Source organism: Pogoniulus pusillus, chromosome 7 (assembly GCF_015220805.1).
Source record: "Pogoniulus pusillus isolate bPogPus1 chromosome 7, bPogPus1.pri, whole genome shotgun sequence".
Taxonomy (NCBI): domain Eukaryota; kingdom Metazoa; phylum Chordata; class Aves; order Piciformes; family Lybiidae; genus Pogoniulus; species Pogoniulus pusillus.
The window spans coordinates 8,454,253-8,479,048 of record NC_087270.1 but is presented as its reverse complement, the minus strand read 5'-3'; the positions used below and the strand labels follow the sequence as shown (position 1 = coordinate 8,479,048).

Here is a 24,796-nt window from a genome sequence, read left to right as displayed (position 1 = left end):
ATGAATAGTCCATACTTTCATGAGAAACACGTTCCTTTGTGGTGGGCTTTTTTGTTACATATGGTTGAACTGCAGGCTTAGGGAATCATAGAATCAACCAGGTTGGAAGAGACCTCCAAGATCATCCAGTCCAACCTATCACCCAGCCCTAACCAATCAACCAGACCATGGCACTAAGTGCCTCATCCAGGCTTTTCTTGAAGACCCCCAGGGACGGTGCCTCCACCACCTCCCTGGGCAGCCCATTCCAATGGGAAATCACTCTCTCTGTGAAGAACTTCTTCCTAATATCCAGCCTATACCTACCCTGGCACAACTTGAGACTGTGTCACTGAGCCTAAAATCCACCTTCCCTGCACAGTATTCTAACTTTGAGATGTTATGTGGCAGGACAGACAGAAGTAGCTAATGGAACAGATGTTACCAACAGAAGTCTTCAATATGCCATTGAACAGAATCTGGTTGAGACCAACCAAGGCACCTCTACAACAACTATGTATGTAATAGTACTTCTGCAGCTGATCCATTCAACTCAAGTTGCTTGACTTATTCTTTCTTTCCCTAGCAGAAAGGAAAATTCCCAATTTAACCAGTTCCTGACTTGCACATGTTGCCTCCATTTCACTGTGCAAGGCATTGCTAATCATGGGGCAGTCAGCAGGTGCCTAAGGATCCTTGACACTTCTATAAAGGGTCAGCAAATGACACCAGCCAATTGCAGGAGTCCTGCATCCTTGTGAAGAAGCAGACAGAGGGCTGCTGGATGCCAGCGTTTAGGCTCCCAAATGCGAGTAAACCTTGACTAGCACAAGCTGATAGGATGCTCGGAGCCAAGAAAAAGTTTCTTGCTACTGCAGCTTCAGCTTCCTCAGAAGAAAATGAGTGCTAACTACAGAAATCTCTGTTTAAAACCTCCTTAAACCAAAAAGAGGAGCCAAGTTAGGGAAAGCAAGGAAGAACACAGACAAAGAGAAGAAAGCATCCAAGACTGTTCAAAGACAGCCTGTCAGTGGTTTGGAACAGATGTACATGAACACAAGTTAGAAGAACTGTGATAGTACAGGAAAATATTAGAAACAAACCACAATAAAAAAGGTTACTACTGTGTCCATCAAAAAACTGAAGTCACCTTTTAAAGAAACGAGGCCAGAATTTACACTTCTATTTTAAAAGAGGGCAGAAAAAACCCACCTGAGAAGCACTATTTGTTGAGGACACTAAAAACTCACACAAACCAGTTCTCAAGCCAATGAAAAGCAGGGGGCCTGCAAAAGAATCAGCTGGGCCAAGAGATGAGCAGGGCATAGAGAGACACGGGGTTGGATTAAAAGCATCTGCAGGCCACCAGGAAACTGCCTACCAGCCCAGCTCACAGCATCACGGACACCTGGTGGTCAGGCAGCCCAGCCGCTCCCAACCCTTTGTACAGGTGCAGCCAGCACCTCCACGTCAATGCTGCACCGCATGGGGCTCTGGAATCACGCACTGGGAAAAGGACTACAGAGTGACAAAAGGTGCAAGGATGGGCAAGACAACGGGAACCACAGGTTTGGAAGCAACAATATACTTAAGAAATCTGAAAGTTATGGATCATTTGTTGAGGAGAAGCAAGTAAAGAACTACTGACCTACAGCACAGGAACTAGGAAGGCACACCAGGAAATGAGTAACTACAGGAATTACACTTTTCAAAGAGCATCAAATAGACCTGTGGCATTTCTTACTGTATGACTTCACAGGGGAAAAACTGTGTAACTGCTTCATGAAGGTAAGGCAATGATCATGGAAAACATGTTTTTGAGTGGCCATCAAGCTCCATGGTTACTGCGCACCTCTTTTGGGCGAAAAAGTGCCTACACTGCAGACAGCCAGGAACCAGAAGAGGATGCCAGGGAAAAGATCACTTGATGCTGCTGTCTTAATGCTGCTTTCATTAATATTTGGCATTGGTCACCAGCTGTGGCCTGCCTGGCAAATCTGTAGTCTTACTGAGTGGTGGCAGTCACACACCAGCTAGATGGAGATCAGGAGGGCAACATCTAGATGTGCTGCAGGAGAAGGTGCAGCTCAAACACAGATGAACTACACAAGGGCAAAGCTGAAGGCACAACAGCTAAGGTGCCAGTGGTTAACTCTTATGAGTGCTCTGTGTTCATCACTTGAGAAATCTGAAAAATGGCAACTCTTGTAACTGGCTGCAAGTCACACACACACAGTATCACACAGTATCATCAGGGTTGCAAGAGACCTCACAGATCACCAAGTCCAACCCTTTACCACAGAGCTCAAGGCCAGACCATGGCACCAAGTGCCACGTCCAACCTTGCCTTGAAGTGCCCAGTAACACTGGATTTGATCTTGAGTGCATTGGAATAATCCAAAGCTTAAAACAACTGAGAAACCTCATGGCTCGGTATTACTGCCAATTCTGGGTCTTAAGAAACATCACTTAATTATTTGATCATATCTGAGATATAAACCTCAGACTCTCTACCTCACTGTCATACCTTTTAAGTCTGTACATACACAAGCCAACTGTTGCAATGCCTGCAACTCCACACCAGGAAGCAAAGCTGTTCATTGAAAGGGGGACATGTGCCAGAGGGGTTGATCCCAGATCATTTGTTCTTGGGAAAAAGGGTCAATAAAACTTATACACTCCTTGGACTTTTCAACAGGTTTTTGTTTTGTTTTTCCCCTGATAACAGTGGAATATTTTGAAAGCATTGTACTTTTGAAGGCTAATATGCCCCAGACTTTTTCTTCCTGGCAGTTTCTCTTCTCTCCCTCAATTAAGTTAAGCATCAAAGCCCGGTCTGTGTTTCTTGACAGGCAAGCAGCCTTAGGAAAGAAGGTTTATAGTCAAAGCTGTCATCAGTTAAAACTCATTACTATTGCTGCTAAAGTACTGAATTATTAGGTGAGAGAATGACCTGATTTCCACCTCAGCTTTAAAAAAGGCTTTACCTAGAAGTTTCTACAGCCATTTTCAAGAATTAAAACACAGTGCAACATTTCAGTTTACAATTGGCACAGGAAACACTTGGTTTGCCCTCCTTTAAAGTAATTTTCCTCCTTACAGAAGGGCTTTCTTATCAGGGAGCTAAAGACAAAGTCCCACACTCTAGCATACAGGAATTTAAGCTTAGGAAGGCTTTGGAGTCAAACCAACACCACCAGGCTATCAGACCCTGCCTCACATCTCACAACAATCAAGTGACAGGCAAAGGGGATTAGTATATGTGGTATATGTGCAGACTACTACATGTGGACAATACTCTGGCAAATGGAGTGATGCTGATTTGAGATAGAGTTACACCAATTTATAAGCTCTAATTGTATCAATTATTCCTCATTTAGGTTCTAAAGTGGATCATGAAACATTTATAGTTAGATTCAGACAGAACCAGTTAAGCTGGAGAACACACTCTAGTCCTTTCCTCCTATGATTCAACACTTAATCATCCACACCTGCCACCAGTTTTAGCCTACTAAAACCAAGAGAACAGCTCAATTATTAAGTACAAAAGTGCCAGGAAAACCAGTGTCAAGTGTCAAACATACCAGATGCTCTCTTTTTAATTAGCTTCAGGTAGTTTAGGATGGTGCACCTTGTGTCCACATCCACTTCCATGTTTTCAAGATAGGAATTCAAAATAGGGATCAAACCAGGAAAGACTCCTTCCTGTATAAGAGAACAGAGTCAGCATAAAACATGCTTGATCTGGTTGGAATGGAGAGGAAAGTTAAGCATTTCATGTAGAAGAGGGTATGACCTTCCCATTGATAATTGTATCAATGCTCATTAAGGTGTATTCCTCCATCTTGGTGCAAGTCCCATTCTGTGCAGAGCCACATCCATCCACAACAGCATTTCCACCTTAAAGTGTGACAAAGGGAAAGGAGAAAACAGTTAGAAAGCAAGAGACACACTTAACATCCATGACAGTGTTACTCAGGTTGCTTGTTCTGATACCTTTGCAAATATCTTTTCTGAAGTAAAACATTCCCTGTCGGACAGCATCTCTTTTCTGGGCCACCTTCATGTTTTCATCCACCTAGAAAAGAAGTGTTTCAGAAACTGTGATATTTCAGAAAATTAAGATTCTTCCAGACCCTCACATTTTGGTCTTAGTTGAAACATCATCTACTATTATTTCATTCTTCAGAGGTCCCAGACAAAACTCTGTGAGAGTAGGTCTCCAAAAGAGGTAATGGTATTGTGTTAGAAGGGGCTACATTAATCTTTCAAGTTTGGATGGAAACAGCTGTGGCTAACAGGTTGCATCCCATCTGGCAGACTCCTTTACTTACTTAGATGCAGTTTCAATGAGTACAGAAGATGAAAATTGCCATTTCTCTAGCTGTAGCTTGCTGCTTTTATTAACAAACTCACTGAAGTCTTTAGAAGAGCTACCGCTGTATTAAACTTCCAAAGGAAGATCTCCAGTAACTTTTAATGGGAATCTTGTCTATTCTATACCCAAATATCTTAGAGAAACTCAGTCTGATAGGAAGTTAGTTCTAAATTACAGCCTCCTCAAGTCTTCAAACTACAAAGCACTGCTCATATGGTCTCTGCAAATGACATAAGCACTGCTCCATGTTTCTGTCCAGAAGACTTTATCCCAAGTTCTTTGGTCTTTATGTTTTCAGGGAATTCACATCACACAGCCTCTGGACATTAGCTTTACTGTATTGTCTTCAGAAGAAGGGATAGGATTTGCTGAATTCTTTGGGCCATGCAAAAAATCTTCACTTTGTACCTTTTAAAGCTGTTTTCAAATCTCTGTTTTCATTCTTTCTATATTATGAAACCCCATTAACACAATAGGCTGTTTTGAAAGTTTGAAAGAACTCCAGCCCTAGCTGATGGGAATACAACTACACTCAATGAGACAGCAAAGATTAGTGTGAGATTAGGCCCATAAACCCCTATTATTTTACTTAAAAGAGGCAGGCTTACCAATGGTTGTGCAACTCTCTGGTGCATTACCTGCCAAACTGCTTGGCAAGCTCAAGCAATTTAATGCTTCCCCCAGGTTCCCCAACTCTTTAAGCACCTGATCTCTTTTTCAGTCTTAACTGGTATTCACTAGGTAAAAGCTTTGTGCTTTTCATACATTCAAAATAGCAACGTCATTGTACACTCTAAGTGCTAAACTGCTTCAATGTTTTATGACATTTGAAATCCCTGAAAGAATTTATCCTTTTAGAAATCATGAAAACTGTGTGGTATGATCACAATCAATTTACATCTTCAATATTTTCCTCCACTTTAATGAAAAACACTAAGAAAAGCCAGAGGATAATACTGTTGTGTGATAACTGGCACTGGCAACCTTTTCTAGTACTGTCAAAGCCTTCTGCACTTCAAGACCTTTTTCAAAGTTACCTGTAACTTTGCAGGACTATCCATTTAGAAAGGCATTTTCTGAGCATTTGACCAGAAGAAAGATGTGCAAGGACAGTTTCAACCAAAACAGCTCCAAAAACTGTGAGGACAAGATTACTGAAAACCCTATTTTGCATGGCTGTCTGTCTAAACACAAGTCACAGTTGTGACCAGAATCAGCAGTGTCTGTTTTCACTCAAAGAGGCTGTAATGCTAGGCAAGTTGAACTCCTCCCTTCCCTATCCACCTGATACAAACCAAACAGAGAAGAGAACAGGAGACATAGGCAGCAGCTAAGTTAAAATAAGTATCTAAAGCTTTTATTTTAACTTCCACTGGTTATCTTCTCCACATGCAAAATGGTCAAAACAGTCTTGTGACCATGGTGTTTCTCAACATTTCTGAAGTAGTCAAGACTCTCTTAGGCACCACAGAAATTCCCACAGTATTTGTGTATAAGCTTAAATTCCATGAGACAGCAGTAAAATATTTGTTTAATACTGTACAGTTGAAACTAATTCAAAGTACTGGTGCACAAAAAAAAAGAAAGACTGGAAGTTGCAAATAACTATTCTTTAAGTGCAGAAATATTAACTTCTAACTGGCAGAGGATCAAGAACAGATTTGATGGAAGCATTTAGCTCTAACAGACCTGATCTTTCACACCTACCTTGGACAAAGGAATGAGAAAATCCAGTTTATATGACAGAATCACTCTGGTTAGCAATACCACAAACGTAACATATGCAGAGTTTTCAAAGTCTGTTAACTGGACCTAGACGTGACAGCATAAGAGAATAAATTTCTTTAGTGGGAATACTTATGGAAGTAGATAAACATCTGGTGGAGTTTGAGATCATTTGACACAAACGTTCCTGTTGGTACTTGTATTCACACACAGAGATGGTGATGATGGGCTAAAACAATTAGCAGTGGCTTCCAATGCACAATGCATGCACACACTTTAACAAATTCAACTTTTGAATCCAATGCAAAAGCACGCTTGTGTTCTCAGAAGACCATCTAATAACCTGCACCTTGAGGTTCTCTGTGCAATTACAAACGTTTAACAGCTTTTCCACTTTAAAGAGATTAAATTCAGAAAGCTCAGGAATACAGAAAGAGACAGGTATAAAAGTACTTGGCAAAATCAAAACAATGACAGTGGAATCATTCAGTACCAGAAAAAGTACTGGATTAATGCAGTTCCTAGAAACTAAATGGGTCTTTGTTTACTGTTGCTTTAATGCAAGCCTAATTCCTTTCCCCATCACTCCAAATCGATTAGCATGCTTTGCTGTGCTGCAGTGGATTCTCCTGTCAGTTACATTCCCACAGCCCATGTCTGATTAAATACTGCTGTCCACATCACTTCATCTAGCAATTCAGAGGGCAGAAAACACAGCATAAGTAATAAGGGTCTGATACTGAATGGCAGAATGCCTGGTACTTTTCCACTTAAAATGTGCTTTTGTGCATAGTGGCACCTTCCTTACCTCCATAGGTCTGAATTCCACTCTCCATCCAATATCTGAATTTGGAGGAGGTGGCTTAAACCTCATTGTCTGCCAGTTTGTAGACTGAATGTTCTGTAAAGCACAGGAAATAGTCTGTTATAATCAAGACATGCATCATTCTATAATATAAGCAAAGAAAAGTAAGTAGACAGCTAAGCCCTAGTACTTTCCCTGGAAGAGCTCATGAAGTTAAGAGAATGGCTTGCAAACTAAGTGGCACAATTTCCTAAAAAAGCATAGAATCAAGCAGGTTGGAAGAGACCTCCAAGATCATCCAGGCCAACCTAGCACCCAGCCCTAGCCAGTCAACCAGACCATGGCACCAAGTGCCTCAGCCAGGCTTTGCTTCAACACCTCCAGGGACGGTGCCTCCACCACCTCCCCGGGCAGCCCATTCCAATGGGAAATCACTCTCTCTGTGAAGTGTAACTAGTCATCTGGAGCAAGTATGTTACACTTTATGTTATTTCATTTGAGGATTATGTATAAGATACTAAGGAGCTGACTTTTTGTTTTTCAAATGAGGGGCTGATGCATCCCAAACTAAAAAGATCTAATTTTACCATTCACACAGTTATTTCATAAAACTGTACAAGAGATATGTTTACATGGAAGTGTTGAATGTTTGAAGGAAGCCATAACACTTATATTCATAACTACAATTTGGGCTCTTCATATTTTATTGAGTTCAAAGCAGAAGCCATCACCACCTCCTAAATAAATTATAAAGTAATAAATGTGTTTATGACTGCAAAGTCGTATGATAAAGAACTAGGTTCAAGTGAAAAAGACAGGAAAAAAACCACCTTAGCTAATATAGCCATTCTTCAATTAAGCAACACTGTAAAGTAATTTTATGCATATATATATATATATAGATTATATTTCTTCAAATCAGACACCACCTCAAAATGGTCAGATTCATTTGCATCATCTAGATGTATTTTCTCCTCAAACAACGTCAATGGGTCTCGAATGAACAAGTGTGCAATATGCTGTGCCAAAAGGTGGTCAATACCTACAAAATGAAAAGTCAAACAATTTATATAGCAAAGCTGCCTCTAGGAAATACCTTGTTTTACAAAACTGAAAGCATCCAACTCTGCAATGCTACCTCAACCCACCACATCCTGTCAAAAGTTTAAACAATGACTTCAGGAAGGAAGGAAATCATTAAAGAGGGAAAAAAACCAAAGCAATGAACAAGTTCTTGTTTGGAAATGGCAGCTGAATATTGGTGTGGCTGCCATTCTCCCTGTTTTCTGATGCCCCTCTGTGCCATGTTTCCTAAAGCAGAATTCTCTCCACCAAGATAAAACATTAAATGCCTCAAGCACTGAGCTGCTCACACTGCAGTTAGGGTCAGTTTCCATTACAGATCAGTACTTCTAAAGAAAGAACTCAAAACCACACTATGCAGTTACTTCCTCAGTAGCTGTCACTGAGGAATGCACAATGGTTGAAACAAACAAGAACAGAAAGGGTAAAATATCCCCACACACTGCAAGCATAACTCTTAACCTGCTCATAAGGAAGCAAACACTTACCTTCCTTTATCAGGTGCTCGTAGATATCTTTGTCTATTGTCAAATCAATGTCATTGTATTTCTCACCACATTCAGATAGATAACTGTCTATGGAATCATATCTGGATTTACTGATTCTATAATGGTTGTTCTTCAGTGGCTATTAATTTAAGAATACAATATTTTAACAGCTTGTTAACAACGTTACCTAAGTTCTGCTCACTAATGACACTTATGTGAGAATTACTATCCTGTTTTAAATGGGCTTAATAGAAAGTGAGCCAGGAACTATGACTGTTAGCAGATGTATGTATCTGAGCAGAAAAAAAGTCACCACATCAACTACAACTCTCTAAAAGTGGAAAGATTTTCCTAATGTAATACACCATTACCCCAAGTACCTAGAAAGCATTGTTATACCTATTGCAACACATCAGTAGTTTCACTATGCACACACTGTTAGAAATGCTCTTCAAATAGGTAGCTAAGTATTTCAGGTAGTTTAATTTTCTTTTCTGTAATTTTGGAAGCACCTTGAATGGCAATTCCTGCTCAGAGAAACTACATTCAGGTTTTAAGAACTGGTTCTTTTCACATAGTTCTGGTTTATACTACTGGATTAGCCAATAGCACCTGCTACTTAATTCACTCTTTTTGGCTCAAGCACTGACTGGAAGTTTCATCATAGTGGGGGACCTTGTCAGCAAGCTATGAAGAAGTGAGCAGAGTTCTGTTGGGGTTCCACCCCTAACTAATCACATATTTTTGCTAAAGGAAAGTGCACAGCTAAGGTGAACATTTATACCATCTCCCTTGTATTTAACACAAAGACCACCACATTCCTTTTTTTAGGGATTCTGATGAGCAGACACAGAATTTGATGCTAAAGGAGGTTTAACTATTTTGCTTCAAGCAAACTCAGCAAACTACCACCTAACATTACTTACCTCTAGTCCCCTCTCCTCTCGCGTTCGATCATCTACAGATGCTGAGATTACTCCCCAGCGACAGTCAATATCAGACACATAGCCTCTGTAGAATGGAGATGCTGCACTCAAGGCCATCTAAAATAAAAGAGCCTGATATGAAAAGAAGGGACAAGCCAATGAACCAAAAGCAAAATGCAACCCCACTGGAAAGGGAAACTTGCTGGCTCAAAAGTAACTGAAATAAATACTCCATTTTGCCATACAGCTGAAGCCCACACAACCAGAAAATCTCTCAATCATTGCCTCCAGAAAATGCCTAGATGAAGGGTTAATACTACTGAAGTGGCATCTGACTCTTCCCACGTTTATTATCTCTGCAGATCAGCATTTAAGGAACACAATGATAGTTGTAGAAGCAATTTTATGACTTCCAAATGTTCCAAGAATCACAGAACAACAGAGGTTGAAAGGGACCTCTGGAGATCATCTAGTCCAACCCCACTGCTGCAGCAAGAAACCCAGAGCAGCTTGCACAGAACTGTGTCCAGGCAGGTTCTGAATTACTGAAGATGGAGGCTTTTCTCTGGGAAGCTTGTTCCAGTGCTCCACCATTCTCAGACTAAAGTGTTCCCTCATGTTTAGATGGAGCATCCTATGTTCAAGTTTGTGCTTGTTAGCTCTTTTGCAGGGCACTACTGCAAGAAGACTGGCCCTGTTCTGATACCCCTCCCTAAAGTATTTATTAGCATTGATCTGATCCCTCAGTTTTATCTTCTGTAGGATAAAAAGCCCCAAGTCCCTCACAGCCTTCCTAAGTGAGATGTTCTAGTTCCCTAATCATCTTTGCAGCCCTTTGCTGCACTCTCTCAAGCAGTAACCTGTCCTTTTTCAACTGGGGAGCCCAGAAGTGGCCACAATACTCCAGATGAGGCCTCATCAGGGCAGAGTAGAGGTATAGAACCTCCTTCAACCTGACTGCCACACACTTCTTGATGCACCCCAGAATGTCAAAAGGGCACACTGCTGGCTTGTCGACAACCTGTGGTCCACAGGGACTCCCAGGTCCTTTTCTACAAAGCTGTTTTCCAGCAGGTCAGCCCCTAACCTGCACTGATGCCTGGGGTTATTCCTTTCTAGGTGAAGTACCCTACATTTGCCCTTGTTGAGTTTCGTAAGGCTATGCTCTGCCCAGCCCTCCAGCCTGTCCAGGTCATGCTGGATGGCAGCAATTTTCTGGTGTGTCAGCCACCCCTCTCAGTTTTGCATCATCAGCAAACTTGCTGAAGTTACACTCTAATCTCTTCCCTCCTGGTCACTGCCAAATACACTGTACAGGATTGGAGCCAGTAATGATGCCTGGGGAACACCACTTGTTATGGACCTCCAGCTAGACTCTGTGCCACTGACCACAACCCTCTGAACTCTTACCTTTTCAGCCCGTTTTCACACCAACACACTGTCCATTCATCTAACACATACTTCCTAAGTTTGCCTATTAGGATGCTGTGGGAGACAGTGTCAAAAAGCCTTGCTGAAGTCAAGGTAGGCAATGTCCATTGCCCTTCCCTCATCTATCCACCCACTCATGCCCTTGTAGATGGCTATTAGATTAGTCAGGCTTGACTTCCCCTGGTGAATCCATGTTGGCTACTTCTGATAATCCTCATTTCCTCCACGTGCTTTGAGATGATGCCCACAAAGAGTTGTTTCCTCACCTTTCCAGAGATGGAGATGAAGCAGACAGGCCTGCAGTTTCCTGGGTCTTCCTTTTTGCCCTTTTACAAAAACTGGAGTGACATGGGCATTCCTCCAGTCCCCAGGCAGCTTGCCTGTTCTCCAGGACCTTTTCAAGATGATGGGAGAGCAGCCCAGCAATGACCTCTGCCAGCTCCCTCTGCACTCACAGGTGCAAAACATCAGGACCCATGGACTCGTGGATATTAAGCCTATTTAACTCATCTCTCTAAACTGACCCTCCAACCCTGGCAAGCACTGTATTCATTTTTGTTTGGCTAAGCACATTGGCAACGCAGGTGGAACATACCTCAACTCAGAGCAGGCCAATACTTTGTTTTTGTAACACTTATTATAAACACTTGTTTATGACCACAAGCTTACATGAAAGACAGATTTAAGTAACTTAAGCTGAAATTCTCCATAACATCAGAGTTGAAAACTTGAAACAATTTTAAAGGAGTGAATTTACCTTGTTTTCATTCCAAACTGCCCCAAGTGTATTTCTAGAACTACTCAACTAGAGTCTTGTGCTTGTGGGAAGGACAGCAGAGGAAAAGAAACAAACATCGGTGCTGTGGTCATTTGAACTTTGAGTGAATCACATTGCTCATGTGACAGCCTAGACCCACAGAGAACTTCCTCCAGAGAACTAAAACTGTGAGTAGTGTTCAAGTGGGGCTTTTTTTTTCAGCTTAATTTCTTTTTTTAACTTAAGAGCAGCTTTCAGACAATGAAGAGCTGATGTGATAGAAGTGCCTCACTTACCACAATGGGGCAGATGGTGGCCAGCTGATCATAAAGATACCTTGCTTCAGAAATGCTGCAAGCCTGGAATGTTACCTGTTGGAAGAAGTACAGTTGCTGGAATTTCTACATCATAGAGCAAGAACAGCCTTCCAAGATTGAGAATCAATCATATGATAAAACAATTTAAACTACCAAGAATTTCAGTGCTGTTCTTTTTGTGGGCTTTTTTTCCTTCTCATTTGTTTGGTTTTGGGTGAGGTTTTTTTTTAATGTGGGTTCTGCTCCTGCTCAGTTCTTGAACAAACTTTTGCCCCACCTATCAGCAGCATTTGTATCACAAGCTTCTTTCCACAATTTCCATGTGTACTAAAAGATTTCAAACCACAACACTGCAGCTGTGAGGTTATATACACAAACACTTGCCAGAAGCAAAAGAAAACTGAGTTAACATCAATACACATGGGGCAGTAATGCATCCTCAGGAAATATGCCAGGAACCTACCTACTTGGAACAACAGTCAGAAAGGCCTATAGATGCAGTATTTGTTTTACGTGGTGGCTAACCCTGTTTGAAAGAACATTTCAAGACACCTTTGTTTGATCCTGCAAAATCATGAAAAATAAATATCTGAGTGTACTGTGGCTTTGAACTCTCTCTCCTTCCCTGCAGTTTACATATTAAAAGATGTGAGGACAGCTCAGAAGGAAGCGTACCAGTGTGTCCCTATCATAACACTGTATACCAGGCTTCAGCTCTAAATCAACACTGCTGCTTGCTGCCCTGAAGGATGCCAGCCAAATACAGTTTTTCCTCCTCTGCAAGTTACAATTGGAGAGTCTCACAAGATGTACAAACATACAAGTTCTTCTCAGTCTGCTACTGAACCAAACCCAAGCAAGCCCTGAAAAAAAAAGCCAAAAAAAAATATCCCCAAATACTACAAACCCACAAGCCCCCAAATTTTCCTAAGTTCTCTAGTGGGCTCTGGGGTCAGCAGGGGATTTCTTTTATTATTAAGCAGGTGCAGGAAGAGTAGTAGAAATATGGGATTTGTGTTTCATTTATCTTCTTAAGTCAGCAGCCAACAGTCATGCATACATCCCAAGAAGAAGCGTGTGCAATAAGATCTTTTTTCCTGTGTATATCCTTCAAGTGGCTATCAGGAACAAAAACCCCAAGCAACCAAACAAGAGCATTTTATTTAGTCAGCTTTTGTAGTTTCTCCATCTCAAAGGGAAATGCTTTCTGCTGTGGAACAAGAGCAGCTTGGAGAATTTCCTTTAATCCCCTGGAGACTTAACAATAGTCACTTCCTAGCTCTGCTTCCAGGACAGCAGTGACAATGAGCAGCTTTTAATGACAGTCAAATACATTGACACTACCTAAGGTATCAGTCCCTAGCAGCAGGTCACTATGATGAAGAAACACGCAGAACAAGCAGATAATGGAAGGATTAAAGCACTCACAAGGTACTGGGTTTAAACAGAGGATACTCTAAGATAGCAGCAATTCAGGAAAATGAGAAAATGCAAGCTTGTTCTATTGGGAGAAAAGAGAACCAAGAATGTGTCCCAGCATGCAGTAACAGGAGACAGCCAACCACATGGACTTTATAGCTTCCTGGTACAAGTAGTAAGAAGACTTCTTAGCAGATAGTTGATTATGTTTAGGAATGAAAAATTTTATAGAAGAGTTCATGCTGTTTGTAAATAAAACAGGATTATGCAGGAGAAAGCTTCTTAAAGATACTCTGGTGACTACTTGTCACTCCCTGATTTTGCTGTTCCAAAAGTGGGGAAGATGGTGGAAAAAAGCCCAAAATGAACCATCAGAAAGCACTACACATTCCTATAAGACAGCTCAGTTTTCATTCCCACAGTATCCTTCAGTCACGTCTGAAAGATGACCACAACAGCAGATGATACTTCACACTTCAGAAGTGCTGAAGTTCCAGGAGTAGCTGCTTGATCAAATGGGGCTTGAATAGTTTAAGAAACACTTTTAGCAAGGCATCCAATTACATTGGAATATTAGTAGAAAATAAACAGGAACACAAGCAAGAAAATCTGGATTTAAAAACTGTAACAGTAAGTACAAGACTGTTTCATTCCTCCTGCTGCCACTAAAGATACATCAGTTGAACGAAGCTGGGGAAATTAGACAAGGCAAACGTTAAAAAGGGAAGCATTTAAGGAAGACAATCTTTGTAGCATATTGAAAGTAGATGCATTTTACCTGAAGACAACAGTTTCCCATTCCAAAACCCATGGCGTCCATGTATATATAGTCCGGTTTAGCTGCCTTTGCTGCTTCGCCATCATCATCAGGAAATGTCTCAGTAAATGGTGATGGTGTGTTCTTGTCTTTAAATACTGTGTGGAAAATGCAGGGACTCAGTAACCCAGAGCATTACATTGAAGAATTACTTTGAAAAATGAAGAAAGATTGATTGACTTTACTCACTGGGTACATTTATCACAACCTTCTCTCCTCTTCGGTGCCGAATGTTTCTGGTCAGAGTACTGCAACAAAAAAAGAGTTTGCTGAAACATCTGAAATCTTCTTTTTAGGCAACTTAAGCTTCTCAGCAATTCTCAGGGTTTCAGAAAGTCAGCTCTATTTACTTTGAGCATTTTCCTTCAGGACACTTCTTTTCCAAGTTTAAGATTGACTATAACAGATACAACACTTAATTTTTCTTCAGCAAAGCCAGCCCTATTTTGATTAACTTCACAGTACTATGCTGTAGAGAGAATTTAAAGGCCACTGACCTGAAGAATGCAAAGGCAAGTGGAAAGCCACACTTAGTTTTTAAAATGAATTCTTTTTAAGTCTCACCTTACAAAGGAAACCCCTCTCAGACTGTGTAAGTGGTTTGACACCACGCTCCATTTCAGAGCATCTAAAGGCAAGCTACTGAGTACACTGAGAACTGTGGCGACACACTTGAGTAAGAGCTGGATTAACTGTGATGGAAGTGGTTAGTTATGGGGTTTCAGATTGGAAACAACTTTGCAGCAGTATAGTCAACACCTTTTGCCCCATAATGGAGTGAACTACTCTATGAAGCTACTTGAACTTAACAGTTCTGTCACTTGACAGAAACTGCATGTCACTGCAAGCCACATCTGCCCTTGTGACACCTGCAATGACTAGCCACACAGTTCTCTATTTCACTAATGCAAAGAAGCTGTCAGTATACCTATGCTATTTAGGTACAGAACAATATTCATCTTCTCATTCACAATCCAAGTACTCTCACCTAAATCTGGGATGTTTATTGATGGCTTCATCTGGAAAAAAGAGGGATTTTGAAGCTCCTCCTTCTACTGGCGTTGGTTTATACTCTGGCAGCGTAAAGCCCGGACAGCCTAACCTGTGTAAGACAACAATGGGACACAAGGTGCAGTGAAAACAGGCTGTGATTGTAACAAGGTCAGATAATCAGAGATTAGGATTCCAGCAGACAAAAGAACAAAGAGATTTTTAAAACTTGAATGTGGAAGTGTCAAAAAGATATATTAAAACAGCTGCTGTTTCAAGGTAGGCACTTGCCAAGAGCTGGCTTCCACGGCTGTTAAAACAGACCAACTGACTTCTGGTTTTTAAAAAACTCTTATCCTGGAAGTGGACAGCAAATATGGACCTTTCCAGTGGCTGGAGCAGGAAATTTCACAGTATTATGCACAGTACATCTATGTTTTAATGTGTTAGTGTCTGACATGGACTGACATGCAGTTGCACTCTGTGCTTTCAACAGCCTCTCTAGAAGGTACAGCTTAATAGTGACTGACAATGTAATTTATGCAACTATGCTCCCAACAATCTACCCAACCAATTGTCTAAGAATTGGAGGTAGTGTCAAGTGATACACATGTTCCAGGTCTCACAGCAGTTTGTGTGATTTCAGAATTCTGGAAAGCCCCATAAATAAGAGAAAAGGAGTAAGCAAAGAATGTGTACAGTGCTGAGAGATAGGCAAGTAGGCTGAAATACAACCCTCCCCTTTGGAACCTCCACTGCAAGTTTAAGAGGAATGTGAAATAATACTAAGTTGATTTTCACTACAACTGACACAAATGAACGTTTAGGAACTTGCTGGTAAAGTCACAGAAGATTAAATTTCCTCACGCTGCACAGTATAAAGGAAAATATTGTGTTATCCCAAGAATCATAGAATCAACCAGGTTGGAAGAGACCTCCAAGATCATCCAGGCCAACCTAGCACCCAGTCCTACCCAATCAGCTAGACCATGGCACCGAGTGCCTCATCCAGTCTTCTCTTGCACACCCCCAGGGATGATGACTCCACCACCTCCCTGGGCAGCCCATTCCAATGCCAATCACTCTCTCTGCCAACAACTTCCTCCTAACATCTAGCCTAGACCTCCCCGGCACAACTTGAGACTGTGTCCCCTTGCTCTATTGCTGCTTGCCTGGGAGAAGAGGCCACCCTCCACCTGGCTAAAATGTCCCTTCAGGTAGCTGTAGACAACAATGAGGTCTCTGGTATGTGGATGTATAAAGACGAGTTAGCTACACTGATACAACAAGCAAACTATTCAAATTACCACCAAATGTTTCTGGAAAGATTATTTATGTTGCTAAGATTGTGTTTTTTAAGGTTTGTTCAATTTTAACCAAGTTAGTTTTAATCTGAATAAGCTTATTCTTTATCTTTCTTTTGTCAGCACTCTTATTGATTTTGTCTCTGCAGATGCACAGATTGTTTTGTCACACATGTATAAGGAGAGATGAGCACAGACATATGTACATTACCTCAGAAATGTGCTAGCATCACTCCAGTCAAACCAGGAATGATTAAATGGCAAGACAGCAAAAGGTGGAAATAAGAAGCTAAATAGCCTATGGATAGCAATCTACGAAAGATGAACCTATGTTTGGGATGATCCGTAAGTAACAAACAACATTTTATTGTTTACTGGCTTTTACTAAGTCAAAGATATTGCTCCTACAGTGATGTAAGAAGAATTCATCCGCATTTATAAAGTGACACAACACTCACCTCTCTATTCATTGCAGGACTGGGTCTGAAATGTCCCTATATCAAGTTTATGAAATGACAATCTGTAATGTTGCAGGATGAAAAAACTCACCAATTCTGTAAACATGCTGAGAGCAAATTCACCATTGGACTACAAATAACTACTCTGAAAATAACTAGTATAGCTCCCATAATAAGGAGGAAGCATATTTCGCCAAGGACTGTTCTTGAAATAGCATTCATGGGGCATAAAGCAGGCGTTTTTGTACCTGAACTTTGCTCAGTCACATTTTGTACTGTTCCTGCTTTCAGAAAGAATTTAAGGCCACCGCATTCTGTACTATACAAGAAGCCATCCGGTAAGGGTCAACTGTTTCTCTTCCACTACAGAGTAATTTTTTCACTATTTTCAGCACAACTATATTAATTCACTTCAGTGATCAGGCTAGTTAGAACAAAAGTAACAAATGCTACTTAGAATCATGTTTGAAAGGAAGGTCACAAAGTACATCTTGAATTTAATTTATTCAAAAGTCTCATTACAATAATAAAATGGAGAAAATCTACCTTTTGTAAAGGCTTTGTGAACCCAGGAGACTCCTTTCCAGATTCACTAAGCCTTGTGAACCCAGGAGACTCCTTTCCAGATTCACTAAGTACAGTATTATAGAAGTTTCAAGCCTGTATTTTTTCAGTATCATCAGATTCCTATTCTGTGTGCTCCAAGACACCAAAATAAGTTTGCATGTGCTTTAAGTGATAAAAATAGCATTGAAACCCAGATCAACTTAGCCATGTCTTATAAATTTACTACTTATAAAGATCAAAGGTTACAAAACAGACAAAGAAAAACCCTTTCTATTTGATTTGCCCTATCAGTTTGAGATGGCACACTGTTCTACATGCAACACTTTCTAACATATAGTCACATATTTTCAAATACAAAATCATTACAGATAAGAAGTATCCTAAAAGGTTTGCTCTTTTGCCTCCCTGAAATATTAGTTTTAGGATATATTACCAGAACATTAGGCCACAATACTTCAACCGAATCATTATTTTACTTGGTTTAGTAGTATAGTTTAGCTATGTGTAATAAGAAGAAAAAGTATCTACAGAAAAACACCAAAGTGTTGTACTTTGGCACTCATCTCACCTTGGAAACGATGTCACAGTGCAAAGAGCCTCGTTTTCTTTGAGCACAGAAGCAGCCTCTTGCCGTCTTTTCCTCATGTTGTCTTGCACAGTGTTGAATTCAGACATGGTTCCCCCATATGGCTGCCCAGGTGTCCCTTCAATCATGTAGCTTCCATATTCTGGTCGCCAGAGTGTTGGGTGGCTACGACACAAGAACAACCTTGTTGAGGTACTTGTACAACTTGGAGAATGATGGATCATTTGCAAGGATTTCAGGAGAGAATGCAACTTGAAGGAAAAAAGCCTGCCAAAGTTCGCTTTGTTTGGTAGTATAACCTGTACCTGACCGCCAGGGGGCAGTGAAAAGAAGTCAAGTCACGGTTTGGCAGCAGGTGTTGCTGTACAGTCCAGCAAGTCAGACTGGCCTGCATCAAAATGTAATCATCCTTATTGTTTCTTTTAACTGTAACTGGAAAATGAGAACACTTAAGTACTTCCCAACCAAGTCACAGATTGATTATATTAAGAAACAAAATGCAGTTTGAGCACACCCTGAGAAGCAATAGCTTCCCACGTCCTTCTGAAGCCATGCCATCTCTATGGAGCACGCTCCACCAGAGGCAGAGTCACATCTCCCCAACTGTTCTGGCAGCAGCAGTTTTGAGCCTGAAAGCAAAGGTCTCTGGCAGGCTTTCATTAGTCCCACTACTGAGGAAGACCAACAGGGAAGCCTTATTGGAAGACAAGGTTAAGGTATCTAGAAATAAGTGGACATGCCCAGGGCACAAAAGCCTTTCCTCATGGCACCAGGGCTTCTCCACCATCCCGCAAGCTGCAACCCACTTTTGGCTCTCTTCAGCAAAGCATTTTGTTGTGTTCCAGTATAATTTCTCAGCCACCAAGTAAAAAGCAATTCACACTTCTCTGGCTAGCTGAAGCAGGGATATAATCCAGTTATTCCTGACAACTCCATGCGAGAGGATGGGGAAGAACTGCCCTGCCATCCTTACACCTACATTCCTAGTGCTGCCAAAAATGGGAGAGCACTCCTACAGACAGCCCTCACTGTATACAGGGACACAGGGGTGAGCACACACATCCCTAGGATTTATGGGGCAGGTGAAGTGTGTAACACACAGACACAAAGCCAGGGCAAGACAAAACAAACACCCAAGCTGCAAATTCTGTGAGCTCACTGTTACACCCTCCTTTTTTTAAGCCATTAACACAACAGGTTCATGAGCTGCCTGCAAATGTGCACAACAATATTTCACTTCCTGCACCACAGGTTTATCTGAAAATATCAGCATCTGTGGCTTATTCTTTTACCAAATGCAGACTTGAGAATTAGGACAGGTCTACAAAATACTGCAGAGGATCATAACAGGAGTAGAAAAGCCAAGCACCACCACCCCCACAAAAAAGAAACAACTACTCACTTGGGGTTTACCTTCTCACCCTTGTCTTGCAGTGTTTGAAGAACTTCTTCACCACAGAGTGCCAGGCGCACTTTCTTATTCTCATGGTCAAATTTCACTAACATATACTCCACCTAGTAAATAATAAACCCAAAATAATGGTAAGGGTTTGTTCATACACAAACACACCGGTACATAATGTCAAGCATCAAATGGAAAGGAAAAATATAAAGGATGCCAGGAGGAATTTTATCTGTACAGAAGCTAAAAAAAACATCACTATCTACAAATGCAGCAGATACCACAAGACTGGGGCACGCTTAATCTTAAAGAGGTGAAATTCCTTGCAATTGGCCTTGAGATTGTTTTCCCTCCCTTTCTAATTATGGATATGTCACAGAAACTTTCCTGAATTTGTATTTGCCTCCACAGTATTCTTCAGACTAAAAAACAAGTGCAGGCTATTAATCACAAGTCCATCATCCCATGTGTTAAGTGTCTCTGCTGATGACAAAAACAACAAAAAAAAGTAATTCTAGAAACAAGATTAATTTATAGTCATCTCTTGCTGGGGCAGTTTAAGCCTAGCACGACAGGACCTCGTTCACATCACAGAAAGCCCCAGGTTTTCACAGACAGCATCAGTCCCAAGATTAACATACTCCAGCTGTTGGCACAACACAGGGATTTCCATCCCTTCTTGACTCAGCTTTGCTGCCAACTTTTCTTCCCCTCCTGCCTAGGAGCATACCTTGCCCCCAGGACTTCTGCCTCCTTACCCCGTTCCCTGCCCCAGGCTGCAATCCACACCTACTCCTGGTGACACACTAGTGAAGAACTCAACCCAACAGGGCAGCTAACAGCAGCATCGCAACACTGCATATGGAGAATGCTACCCTTGGGGGGATTTACCTGAAAGCAGCCAAAGGTGGAGCACTCTCATGTGAAACTAATCTCCATGCATACTCGCCATCAAATCTCCTGTAAGGTCTTTCAGAGCACCAATTCCAGCAACCCAACAGTTGCCAGACACTACAGACCTGTGGCATTTACTGATACAATCTACATCCCAACATCTATTTGTCAGGGCATACTTTGCGGTGTTTAGGAAGTGTGAAAGACAAAGCAGCCACCATGTGTCACCTGCCACATAAAAGTAGAAGTAGTACATGGAAATGCATCACAAGATTACTGCCTCTGAAAACCCTCATCTGGACCAGTGGTGAGACACAGAGAGTCATTGGACACTGGAATGGGCTGCCTGGGGAGGTGGTGGAGTCGCTGTCCCTGGAGCTGTTCAAGGCAGGATTGGATGTGGCACTTGGTGCCATGGTCTAGCCTTGAGCTCTGTGGTAAAGGGTTGGACTTGATGATTGATGAGGTCTCTTCCAACCTTGGTGATACTGTGTTTGTTGGAGGCTCTCAAACCACTGTATCTGAGACTTTCACAACTCCATCAACCTGCAGTTAAAAAGTCAGGCTGCCGTTCCACAGCTAGAGCTCGCCCCAAGTTTTGTACTGTGCCACTCAGTATCGTTTTTGACACTGCCTAGAACTACACCCAAACACCAGGTGTGCTCCAGGACTTTAGGTTCACATAAAATATGCTGACATTAAAGATGCAGCACATTAACTCCTGGTAACTTCTATTCCGTACCAAAGTCTGATGTGCCGAGGAAAACAGCTTGCCAAAACACTGAGCTTGTGCAGTGTTTTCCAGCACACTCTAAGTGGACTTGAGGGCTTTGTGTTCTTTGGTTGCTGCAGTGCTTATGAAGAGTCAGTGCCAGCTACTGTGACAATGAACACAGGATCACGTTGGGATCACAAGTGGCATATTCCAAGTAAGTCTGCAATTCCACAGAATTTCCTTAGACACAAACTCTGGAAGAGACTCAATCAGCAATTACACAAATTCTCTGTCTTCTTTAAGATCAAATTTTAATCCCCTGGGAAAAAAAAGGATATCTAGTTTCTGTTAAGACAGAATTTCTTAATGTGGTATACTCTGTGGTTTGAGAGTGTTACATTACAGATGACAGCCAACCAGAATTCACTCCAGCACTGATATAGTTGTTGTCTAGTACCTCCAGAGGCACTTAACCTGCAATCAGTGGCAATAAAGAGGGACCTCTCCCACATCTTCCAGTTTCCTACCACAATCAAAATCCTCTCCCCCTACTTTGGAAAAGTCACTCAGAGCCAGCCTACTGTGCTACTGCAGAAGGTACACAGTAGTACAGCTCTCCAAGTCATAATGACAGATGCCTGGCCTCCCATCACACCACTCATGTGGCCAGGTTGCAGAAAAGAGGGCAAAGAAACTGCACATGCTTCCAAGAGACCCCAAAACTGGTCCACTATTACACAAATACATCTTAAAAGCTCCTCTATGAATTTAACTGCAGTGAGCTGGTCATGTGGACACTGAAGTTGTCTATAACCCACAAAAGAAAATAAGCCAAAAGTACAAAGAAACGTTAAGCTAAGAAGGCAAAAATCAAAGAAATCAAAACTACTTCACAATCCAAGTGCAGAAATGAATGCATTCAGCTTTAGAAACAACTACTACTCTTGCCTCCAGAAACATTGACTAAACCTTCAAAGCTGTCTTAACACACAGAAGATCTGCAATTAATTTTAATGAGAAAAGAAGGGAAAATGTCTGCCAACAATTCCAAATAATCCACAGAGCATCTTGCCAACAGAAGGACTGACTGAATGGGCATCCTTAAAGAATTTAAGCCCATAAAAAGATTTGGCCTGCAGCTAGAAAGAGAGAAACAAATTCAGAGTTCATACATCTTTACATTTCATTTCAGCTTGTCATTTGCAGACTTCTCACATGTTTTCTATCCACAATAAAGTTGAGAGAATTGCAGCCAAGCTGCAAGCATCAGCATGCCTGGCAGAGCTTCAAGAGTCCAAAAGCCAAATATCTAGGGTTTCACACAGCATTCATAATTCACCATTTTGCCAAGCTCTCCAGGGTGCCTTTTCTCCTCAGGTTTAACTAGTCTTTCTAGCAAGCAACAAAGTAAGTGTCAGGTCAACTACTGATGCAGATGGCTGACAAGCAACCTTGTTAAGAGCTGAGTAGGAAAGTGCACCCTGACAGGAAAAGGAAGTTGGCCAATTGTGACTCATTTGCCTAGCTGGGCTCTCGCTCTGCAGCAAGGATAGACCTGTCCTCCAGTGACCATGAGGCAAGGCTGTCAAGGCCAAGAGGCAACCTCCCAGCTTCTCCCTGCAGACAGACACTCACTGAACAGCCTAGCTCTGGCTGGCTTACAGAAGCAACACCTTACCAGAAAAAGCAGCAAGTTTGGCCAGCAAGACTGCAAACCAAAGGTTCTAAACCCCCCTACACACACGGACATAGCAAGCCTTAAAAAAAGAGAAAAGAGTTTAAAGTTAAATACATTTTAAAAGCAAATATTCTTGAGTATAACAGATCTCCACGAGCCAACACAAAGGAAAAAAAAAACCTATTCTTTACAGGCTTCCTTCCTATCAGGAAGGGCTTGGAATGCACTGCATCTACAGAGTACTTCCATGTCAGCTCCACTCCCTTGCTGTATCTTCTAGGGAAGGAGTATTGGCTTGCTGGAAGGACAGCACCCAGAATGGCATTTCCTCACTTGCCACAGTTACCCATCACAGTCAACTACCAAGGAAAGTTCAGGGGTTTGACAACTCTTTGACCTTGCTTCTGTAGAAAGCTGCAACTGACATTGTACAACTCTGTCACCTCAGAGCCCCTCAGCTGGGAAGGAGCTAAACCACTCTTGGTGAATTAATACAAACAGCTGTGCTGGACTTGCCTTGTGGCAAAGTGAAAGGTGATCATTCTGTGGGAACGGTTAAGCACGTTTGAGTGCCTGATTTATTTGACCATAATTACACATTATTTCTGCATTAAGCACACTACTTTCAAATTAAGCAATATCAATCAACTGACTCTTGAAAAAGAATTTCAAGAACAAGGAGAACCGAAGTTGATGCATGTAGTATCACTGCCCAAATACCAGCCTCAGCAATGCTCTGCTTTCCAATGTCAAAACCTCTCCTTGTGCATTCAATATAGCACCACCATGATAACTACACTGGGAAAAAAACCACACCTTTCTAATAGTTCTGAGTAACACCTCTGCTCTAGAGTAAATGTCAAAATCTTTTCAATGTTCCAAGTATTTAACACAAGGTATTCCTGCTCATGGAAACACAGGTAAGCATACAAGCTGGACTTTGGTAAGCTCAGAGGAAGGTGTTGAGAAGACTGTTGAACAGAGGAAAATAGTTTAAGAAGGTAAGATTTTTTGAGAGGAAAGCAATGAAAGTCTTGTATGCTCTCTACATGTCAGTAAATGTCTCTCTGCATTCATCTTTCACCTTGTACTGATCATCTGTCTCTGTTGTAGATGCCTCATCATTGGAAGTGTAATAGTTATTTACCATTACCAAAAGCCTCTACACCACTTAATGTAAGAATTTTCATATACTATGCCTCATATATTTGTGTATACATTAGAAGATAAAATCAAAGTAAACTTTCTTCCCAGAAGCAAAGAAACAAACCCCTTTTTCATTAGTTATTAAGCTTCATTATGGGAAGAAGAAAAAAAGTAGTTAAGTAGTTCTCATACAAGTGCTGGTGAGTTAATGCATCATTAAAATACCAAGTGTGATTAGAATGACAGTCTATGGAAGAACAAAGTTTCAATTATCTGACTGCTCATTAAAGAACCTCAGAGTCAAGATGGAAAAAGCAGATTTTGAACATAGGTACACATGCTTCTGATGGATGTGGAGCATACTACTCAAGAATTTTTTTCAATGCAGTTATTTTCTTGCAGTGATAAAACATGGAGCCACAGTAATAACCAGCTGGTAACATACCTTTAGTGAAAGGTTTACTGGCCCATAAACAGGAGTCTAAGTCTTGAGGAAGCAAATTTCAGAGGAAAAAAAAAAAAGGCTGGCAATGCTACAGAAGCTGGCTATCCTGTTTCCAGCTAGCAAGCTCCCAGATTGTGCACTGGAACAAGGCTGAGCATTTCCACACTGATGAGAGTTACTTCAAAACTCCACCAGGAACAGCAGAATCAAGATTCAAATGTATTTACTAAAATAGTTCGTTCTGATCAAGCAGGTTGGAAATGGCCAATTCCATGAAGCACCATCTCTAGCTCTATATGAAACCAATGCAGAGAAACCATGTTCTAAACCCAAAACTAATGCTTTATCACATTAAAAATTAAGAAATGAAGAACTTCTATGCCTCATTACAGATGAAGATAGCTAAAGAAAACAATGAGGATACTGGGGCTCTCATCTCAGTCAACACAGCCAGCTTCAGCTAAGTGCTCCTGCTTGTCCCCTCTC

General features: G+C 41.4%; 1 protein-coding gene across 2 annotated transcripts in view; it reads right to left on the bottom strand.

Moving 5' to 3' along the window:
- Positions 1 to 24,796, bottom strand: part of GCLC (glutamate-cysteine ligase catalytic subunit) — a 35,163-nt gene that overhangs the window by 1,820 nt on the left and 8,547 nt on the right. The window contains exons 2-15 of one of the 2 annotated variants that reach the window (XM_064145819.1): positions 19,433 to 19,545; positions 18,013 to 18,195; positions 15,114 to 15,227; positions 14,315 to 14,373; positions 14,087 to 14,223; positions 11,869 to 11,943; positions 9,385 to 9,501; positions 8,459 to 8,597; positions 7,817 to 7,929; positions 6,891 to 6,983; positions 6,065 to 6,169; positions 3,976 to 4,057; positions 3,776 to 3,879; positions 3,564 to 3,684 (exon numbers count right to left, since the gene is read on the bottom strand). In XM_064145819.1, the coding sequence (XP_064001889.1) occupies positions 3,564 to 3,684; positions 3,776 to 3,879; positions 3,976 to 4,057; positions 6,065 to 6,169; positions 6,891 to 6,983; positions 7,817 to 7,929; positions 8,459 to 8,597; positions 9,385 to 9,501; positions 11,869 to 11,943; positions 14,087 to 14,223; positions 14,315 to 14,373; positions 15,114 to 15,227; positions 18,013 to 18,195; positions 19,433 to 19,545 (1,555 nt within the window). The remainder of the gene's footprint in view (positions 1 to 3,563; positions 3,685 to 3,775; positions 3,880 to 3,975; positions 4,058 to 6,064; positions 6,170 to 6,890; positions 6,984 to 7,816; positions 7,930 to 8,458; positions 8,598 to 9,384; positions 9,502 to 11,868; positions 11,944 to 14,086; positions 14,224 to 14,314; positions 14,374 to 15,113; positions 15,228 to 18,012; positions 18,196 to 19,432; positions 19,546 to 24,796) is intronic. The other variant, XM_064145820.1, reaches the window with a different exon arrangement.